The sequence below is a fragment of the Porites lutea genome, chromosome 5 (assembly GCF_958299795.1).
Source record: "Porites lutea chromosome 5, jaPorLute2.1, whole genome shotgun sequence".
Lineage (NCBI taxonomy): Eukaryota > Metazoa > Cnidaria > Anthozoa > Scleractinia > Poritidae > Porites > Porites lutea.
In genome coordinates this window covers 3,310,272-3,319,275 of record NC_133205.1, presented here as the reverse complement: position 1 = coordinate 3,319,275, position 9,004 = coordinate 3,310,272, and the positions used below count along the sequence as shown (strand labels likewise).

Genomic DNA, 9,004 nt, shown 5'->3' with positions numbered 1-9,004 from the left:
CCGATCGAGTGCAACAATATTTCCTGGCTTTGAAGATGAGGTAACCCTAGGGCCAGAGATTTTTCATGTGCGCTTTCCTTTTTCAGTTGTTTTCTGTATACTTAACTCCTTCATACTTTTTGCTCTTTGTGAAATTTATCATGCATCTGCAATCGTGTATATAAAAAAATCTCTACACAATTTTTTGAAGTCGTTTTCCGACCGTTAATATTTGCCTGGTTTACTGGCAACATTTCAGCCTGTCAAACGCGAACATTTTGCGTCATTTTTGCCCCTTCATAATTGGCGATATTTGAAAGAGCAACTCTTTGACTTCTGGTCGTTTGCGTTCCCCTCGTGATGATTTTATTCAGATACTGATTACCACATCATTAATGTTACAATAATTAGCAGATGTCGTGACATCATACAAACTTGTGCACTGTTGCAGAACAAAGATAATCTGTTAGAACAAAAGGGTTGCTTGGTGACCAAGTAAATTTTATCCTGAAGTAATCCGCGTTGTAAAGAACGTGACTTTTGCAAAACTCTTCCAACTTTTGATTACAATTTAGATTTCGAAAAGGTGCGTCCATAGAGAACGTCATTCACGTATTTTACGCTTTGATTACACTTCTTTTTAAATGAGCAATGCGTTTGTTCCCGTGAAAAGACGAAGCGGCTGTTTCTCTGTGACAGAACTCGTTGCTACTTTCAATGCCACGGCATGTTTCTTGACTAATCTCTTCTTTGAGAAGTAAACACGAGGATTTGAACACTTCAAAATGGGTGCCATTGTATCTCATCGAAAAGAAGCTCGAAGAATAACAAGGGTGGAACAGAAAGCCATGTAAGTTTTATTTCATTTAACACGTATTTGATTGTGTACTCATGTACGTAATTTGCATGTTTACAAACTATAAAGTGACACACAGCGAGACTGTTATGTATATATTTAAGAACTTCCACAGTGAGACAGAACATTTCAGTTTCTAACTTTTACCTAATTTGTTCTTATTAAATTCATGACAGAGCGGTCAATGCTTTTTCTACAACCATAAAAACAGATGAACAGTCAAAAGAAGAGGAGAAAGGTATAGGTAAGTCTTTACAGTACCAGGAAAAGCGATCTATGCTTAATATCCCCAACTGTGTTTGTGTAAAACACGTAAGAGATTAGCCCCGTTTGCTAATCCTGGGTTTTCAGGCCATTATGTCAGTTTATGTTTGCGACAATCATGTAAACGACGACTTAAATTGGAGTGTCCAAACTGGATTCTTGTGAATCTATCTATTGATTGATATATAGAGGCTTCAAATTTTCTTGCAAATTGTCCTGCAATTTTTCCTGGGGTTAATGTCACTATCTGCTCTTTGAAAACCCCATGAAAAGTCACGCAACTTAATTAGGACATGCAATCAAAATAAACAAAAAACAGGATAGTGTAATAAGAACGACCACAACCCTGTGGCCGGTGACTAGCAACGTCGGGTTATGCCACAAATGAAACAAAGCCTCACGCGTAGGACAAGAGCATTAGACAGGCACGCAATAGATTAAGATACTTTTAGGCAAGAAAGGCTTCTGTTTATAGCTTTAACAATAGAGACTGTTTATTCATAGAATGAATCACGAAATTACAAAAAAACAATCAAGCATTAATGTTGGGTAGACTTACTCAGCCTACCCCCCTTAGTTCCGTTATTAATTGCATTAACTATATGTCAAATGTGTTAAATATATGGTGAGAAAAGTGTTTTATTCACATAATTTTGTAGCTGCAACACCTGTCCAGCAGCCAGCACATGAAGGAAGCCCTGCGACAGCTCGGAGCAGAACTCCAAGCATTGCTGTGGCATCTTGGGGTGAAGGGATTGTTGGCACATCATCACATGCCCTTCATAGTAAGGGTGTGGCATCATCAAGGGGTGTACAACATGAGGTCAAATCAAGCAAGGACATGTACCCTATGCAGAAGCCCAATACACCTGATCCAAACAAGAACAGTGAACTTGATACAAGTTTCGCAAGAGTCCATCCAATAACACCACAATCAAGGACAGAAAAAGCAGCTGTTACCATTCAAAGGTACACCATATATTCCTAATCAAACCCAGTCCACTCAACTCTTAGCGGGTAGCACAAAATCATGCCATCAAATCTGTTGTAGGCCATTAGTGTTATTTAAATATTCTGGCTTAAATTCTCATTTAAAGACATACTTCCAGTAAGGAAAAGATAGCACTCATCGCACAACATAGAAAAGTTAACGTACAAGTGTAACATTATGATGTTGGTTTAATTATGTAAGTCTGATTCTGTTATAGACATATCAGAGGGTATCAGTCCAGGAAGCGTCTTGAACAAGAGCAAGAGTCAGCTAAAATTATTCAACGGTATTATTTTGCTTTTCTACATACAGTATCTCAACAATAGAATAATACTTTACTCTCGTTTTAATTGATTTAGGGCATTTATAGGCAAATAGTTTCAGTTCTAAAGCATAATGAGATTAATTGCAGCAAGCTGAGGACATAGCCCAAAGAATTCCAACTTAAACAAAGCTAGGAATGAGTAGGGATCTAATCCAATTCATCTTCCTTGTGGGGTGGGGGGGGGGGGGTGGGGGGAGAGTATCAGCCTCAGTACAGGGTGTATCTGGTGAAAACAAGATTCTGATCTTCATAATTCCTTAAAGAATTAATTGGGAGAATAAGTAAAAAAATCAAAGCATTTTCCCTTAGGTGATCGTTGATATTGTTATACAGAACACCCTCTCACTGCATGGTTACTTCAAGGTCACACGACATCTTACTATGAAACTGGTTCGCACCAAAATCCCAGAGTAGGCAACATTGCAAAATCTATTATGCCAGAGGGTAATAGTGCACTGTTACCCGTGAATGTTGACCAATGACCATCGTTACAGCAAGGATTAATGAATTTTCAGCTTCAAAATTTCCAGCTACATACATGTAACAAATCACTTATGATTTCTTAATTCACTTTTGTTTCCCTAGCTCAAATCTCAATGTTTCCCTCGGTGAGAAACAAAATTAATTGTTTCCCAGGGAACCAGTCATTAAGTGTTTATTGTTAGGAGCAAATTGATGTTTCCTCTTAGGAGTTAAAAATCATTTGAATTGTACACCTGTACATTACAACCGTTACTACATTGTTAGCATTACTTTAATTCTAGGAGATACCGAAAGTACCAGAATACTAAAGAAAAGAGAGATGACCTTACTCAGCCTTCAGAAACCATAAAGGAAAATGATAATGATGGTGATAGTAGTGAGAATGATGAGGACACGAAAAGAAAACAAGAATACAGAAAGCCTTGGAGAGAATCGACTGTTGCTGCACCTGTTATTGACACAGATGTCAAGATTGGTGAAGATTTTTTTACATAATAATTCAGGCTGCTGACGTTACCATAATTAAACTTTTTGATATGTTATTATTATAAGTAGCTACTAAAATCTAATAAATCTAACTAATCTCCAGCTTGCTATTAGCATGCACTGCACATAAGTGGCCAGCGTTGATTTAGACTTCCACTAGAAATGAATGGAATGCAAAGAACGAAATCTGATCAGGTGCGTCTGAACTTTCTATCACTTGTAATCTCATCACGCGTGTTTCCATCTTCTATCGTATGAAACTTATGCAAAGCACAGAGTTGGAGTAACAACATTTTTACCTTTTTTGATCTTGCCTGCACTCACTAGTCTACAGCTTTTAGGCCCGTGTGGACGATACTAGATATGGTCATGTTGCATAAAGCGTAGTTATTGTTTCTTTTTAGTTTTTTGGGGTCATAAAGGAGTCATAAGGAGACAAAAGCTTGTGTTGCCTTTGTTTTGAAAACTTAAATTTGTCTTTGTACAATTATTGTACAGTGACAAATTTAGGTTTTCAACTTATTTAGCTTTTTACTTTTATTTTAGACTTGCACACTAAGCAAAATCTTCCATCAACCAATTTTTATACTCATTTTACAGGTGACAAAACAAAAGAAAGCTTTGATATGTATCAAGAAGATATCACAGACTTGAAATGGAAAACAGAGCAACAGGTACATGCACGCTTTTTGAACAGGATGACATCAAAGAATTGTCTTTAGAATCTGATGATATTATCTTAACATTAACCTAGTGAATGTCAGTTGCTATTCTCCATACATTGTGTTTTCTTGATTTTCAGTTGGAAATGACAACCATGGGAGACAACTATGTTCCTCCTAGAATAGTGGTAGGTCGACATTGGCACTGTTTTTATCATTATCATGAGACATCATCATCATTATTACTACTGCTATTATTACTTAGTTTATACCACTACATGAAAAATTTCTGCAATTTGATTGGCTTAGAGCAGTGGTATTTCAGCTTAATTTGAAATAGCTATATGTGAAAATTACAAACCTTTTGCAGGTAGTAGTATAAACAAATAATAGCATGATTTGTACGTGATATTTGGCATAAATACCACTTGTGATATTTCAAAATTATGTCAAATTTTACCCGCCTAACGGCTTGTGAAATAACATACAACAATTTCGAAATATCACTCTTGGTATTTATGCAAAATATCACTACAAATCATGCTATTACCTATACTAATATCATTATTTAATTCAACACCATGCATATTTATTGTGTCAAGAAAACTGAGAATCACTGTTTCCTCCTTAGCCTGTGAGAGCAGATGTCTTTTTTGGACGAAATAAGAACTGAAAGAGAGTTTGTCTGCTCTTGCAGGCTACTTCCTTCTGCAGCGAGCATCCCTAGTAAGCATTGACAGTATAATTGATGGAGTCACATTTTTTGTAGCATGTTACGTTTTTGTTATGGTACCACTGCTTTTCCAGAAATTATTGTACATACAATTAATTCTAATATTATTAAAAGTAGCTGTACACTGCAAGTTAATTACAGAGTTAATTTTAAAAGGGGAGGGCAATAATGACTAGCTGACTATCATTATTTTGTTAATTCTTTGTCTGGAACCACATTACAAGGCAGCCATGTTGGGGGTCAATACAAAAGAATTTTTTCTCGCAGAAAAAATGCTATTAAAAATAGGGTTTAGTTCCCAGAGGAGAGAAATTCTTTTGTTCTTGAACAGTGACATGGCCGCCATGTCAGCACGGCAAACCATCAATACATGATTTGCTCACTGGGCACACTTGTCAGTTGACTTGTGATATTTTCAGGTAATGTCAGTAATTTGCTTTTTAATATAGTAATGTTATATAAAAATGTCAATTAAATCGTTGAAAGGAAATTTTAAATGTTATTATTCAAGGTTATTGCATCAAATGTGCCAAGAGCAGATGTGCTTGAGAAGATTGTCCAAGATGACATCCTCCAGATAACTTATGTAAGTTAATTAAGTAAATAGATTATATATCAACAATAATCTTACAAAGTTAATATAAATTAATAATAATTTCATAAATTTACATAGGAAAAAACTCTCTTGTGGATGAGTTTTTTCCCCTCCCAAACATGCATATGGAATGATGATGACTGAAGAAGTAAAAAGTGAATTGGCTGATTAATTTGCTTTGAACATAAACAATGTGTTTATTTTTATAGGATTTTGCAACAGCAACACTACAAGATGTTTTAGGTAAGATACCGAACTATTAAATAATGTTTATATCTAAGAGCATTATTACACCTGTATGAAACACCTGTATTACATTGGATCAATAGACAGAACTGCCAAGTAATGTTCTTTATAATGCATAATAATTATTATTTCAACAGATAGAATTGTAGCTATACTTGAAAAGTTTCAAAGCAAGAGCAAGGCAAGATCAATAGCCTTTGTTTGCCAGGTATGGCAATTTGCACAGAAATTAAATAATAACTGTTACAGTTTTAGCTGCACCTGCTCTGAGAGTACTAACTTAATTGGATAGAATCTGAATGAAATTAAAGTAAAGTTATCATTGCATTTCTACTTTATTGAATTTTTTTTTAATTTGCCGATAAATGTGATAATCACCAAAGATATATCATGTTATGTTCCTTTTCCTACACTCACCCAAAGGCAGAAATTTCAAGTCTTTGTAGCTCGCAATGGAATTAGATAAAAAAAATATTATAAGCTTTTACACATGTATTGAAATAATCTCATAGCATATACAATAATAACAGTAAATAGTTACAAAACATTCTAACTACAATTTGGAAAATCCAACATGTATGCTCCTAACTTGAAAGTAAAAAATAGTTTGTAAACCCTTTACACCTTTAAATTGGTCCTATAAGTCGACCTTATAACTTTTGCCGTACATTAAAACATTCACTTTTTCTATAGGGTGGTCCTGGCTTTTTTAATCCTGTCAAAGGAAAGATTGTAACCAAGGCTAAAGTAAAGCAAGATAAGGAGTTAAGCAGGTATTGTAAGTCTCTGCAGGAACCTTATTCCACAGTAGAGGAGTTAGAGGAGTAGAGGAGCAAGCAACGGAGGAAGAGGGGGAGGAAAGAAGTATAATCAAGGGGGGGGGGGGGTTGGGGGGGATACATGATGCAGGCTTCTGGATAACATAACAGTAATTACATGTATTGACATAAAAAAAATATGGTGGCATCACTTCAATGGGTAGTCAAACCTGCAAACAGTCACTGGTTAAAGTATATGAAAATTAAATCATGGAGGAGGGAGAAGAGATAAGAGAATGGGGAGGTGAATTGTGATGTCATATTACCATGGTAGTAAAATTTCTGGATCACAGCTATAGGGAGTTTTTGCAATGACGAAGGCGAACAGCAAAATAGACATATGTTTAGATAGGCAAAACAACAATTTTGCATGTGCATTATGCTTTTTTGAACATTTCTTAGCAGTTGTTGCACGACTACGACATGAACCTTCCTAATTTCACGCGCCCGCTTTATGGAGTAGGTGAACACACAAAAAACTCTCTTTTTCTTTTTCTTAACTTAGATATGGTCGGATTCAACCCAGAAAATTTCGCCAACGTTTGACTAATTAAATGAAATTAAATAAGATCGATGAAGTTGAAACAGTGCAAATCCACTATTCAAGTGATGTTTTGAAAAAAATTTGCCACCTTGGCAACATGATGTAACGACTTCTCTCTATTTCTGGGAATCAGTCAGGAAGGAAGCATTGGCTAGGTGAAGGAAGAGATAAAAACTTCTCTACAAGTCGGCAGATTAAAATGAAGCTAAGAACAGAATTCCAGCAGTATTCAGGTTAAGATGGTTTCCACCTAACCTGTAGTTTTCTTAATTTCCTTGATTTGTATGGGGTTGCATGCTTTATCTCTCAAATGTATTTTTTATCTGTCATTTGTTGCAGTTTTTGGACTACGCTGGGTGCCTGTATGACCAAGTTAAATCCGGATGAAACAAAGATCCACATTATTGGGAATAATGTAACTGGCAACAAGAAAGGAGAAAGTTTGTTGAAGTTTCTCTCCAAGGCCATGAAGCCATCCAAAGTCAAAGTTGAGTCGCCACTGGAATTAGGGCAAGCAGGTCAGTGACTTTGGTGATGATTGATAGTTCTGTTAAGGATGGCTGTCAACAAAACCCTAAAATTCATTTAAACTGCAAAACATGACTGTTATTGATGACAATGTCCTGCACTACCACAAATTATGTACTGAAGAACAAGTTAGCACAAGCATAATGTTCCAGTTGGCTGTCAAGAAACAAAATTGCCAAAAATCAGATAAATAACTTGCCACCTCAAGCATACTGTGCAAGACCATCGGGCTACAAACTGACAATGCAGTTTTAAACTTGGGGAGCTATAATGATGTTCATCAGTTCAGAATGGAGGAAAAATAATACATGTACCTTCATTTAAACAAATTAAAATGCAATATCACGTTAAAAGTATTTATTATTTTTCTTCATATTACTTTGTTTGTCTCTATGACTAATAAAAATAATAACAAATAAAAAATTATTTGCATTCTAGGTCGAGAGATGCTGGCTCTTTATTTTCATCACGATAAGTACAAAATATGGAAAAGCAGGATGCATTCCAAGATCTCATTCACATTGTGATTTGAAATGGAGATCAGCTGGACCATCTTATTGTGTTAAATGTTAATTTTATAATATTTAGTATGGTTATCAATATTACACACAGGCCTTTTAACTTAGTTAAGAATGAAAAAAAGTAGAAGCTCTCAACTTTACCCTTAGCGTCTCACTGCATAGCAGTACATAATTTATTATTTTACTCTTTTGACCTAACATATAATAATAATAATTAGATTCCATTATTCTAGTGGTCCCTATTGACAAAAACTGTCATTTCTTTTCTAATGACATATATTAAGTAATAACAATGGAGATACCACAGAAACTCAATTCTAACTCACTAAAAAAAATGAATTAATCATACGTGCAACTGTACCTCTTTCAAGTTTTATGAGCAGTTCGGATTGATAGACATTACAGAACCAAACACAATAAAGCTCTTCATTCCTTATAATTATTTTAATACTGGTTGTAAATATTACAAAAAAAGAAAAACAAACAAACAGGAAAACCAACTTGTAAAAAATGTGTTATTGACCAAGCATCAGGTCAAGATAGCTGTACACGTAAAATGCAGTAAATATGTGATAAAATATTTTAGTGATTTCAGAATATTTAAATTCGAAGAAATGTAATAATTTACACCAGGTACTGTAACTCACAATAATAGTAATTTCTGTATTAATAATAGTTGATTGGTATATTTAAATATTTATTGCTCCTAATTAATTGGTCGTTCAAACATTGTCAAAGCCAACAACTTCAGGAACCATAGTTATAATCACTAGCATCTTGTAAATAAATTGTGAAGATAAACAGTCATGCAACTTAAAATGTCCCACACTTCAAGAAAGCTGCTATAGAATAAAAGGTTTGTTAAATTAGTTCCTAGTTATCATCTCAAACATATTCTTTGCTGAAATAATAATAATATAAATAATATTTTTATATTATTAAAGCCATCCATAGTGACATTAATTTGTTAAAT

General features: G+C 34.7%; 1 protein-coding gene across 2 annotated transcripts; it reads left to right on the top strand.

The window, feature by feature from the left end:
• Positions 1 to 453: 453 nt before the first annotated feature.
• Positions 454 to 8,900, top strand: LOC140937237 (NMDA receptor synaptonuclear signaling and neuronal migration factor-like). Of its 2 annotated transcripts, none has more exons than XM_073386781.1 (13): positions 454 to 829; positions 1,012 to 1,079; positions 1,759 to 2,068; positions 2,308 to 2,376; positions 3,180 to 3,373; positions 3,985 to 4,058; positions 4,187 to 4,234; positions 5,291 to 5,365; positions 5,584 to 5,617; positions 5,758 to 5,828; positions 6,314 to 6,393; positions 7,322 to 7,500; positions 7,949 to 8,900. In XM_073386781.1, the coding sequence occupies exons 1-13, from the start codon at positions 765 to 767 to the stop codon at positions 8,035 to 8,037; spliced, it is 1,356 nt and encodes a 451-aa protein (XP_073242882.1). In that variant the 5' UTR covers positions 454 to 764; the 3' UTR covers positions 8,038 to 8,900. The 2 variants fall into 2 exon arrangements, with proteins under 2 accessions (XP_073242882.1, XP_073242883.1); XM_073386782.1 differs by having other exon boundaries at positions 455 to 829; positions 1,012 to 1,073.
• The last annotated feature ends 104 nt before the right edge of the window (positions 8,901 to 9,004 follow it).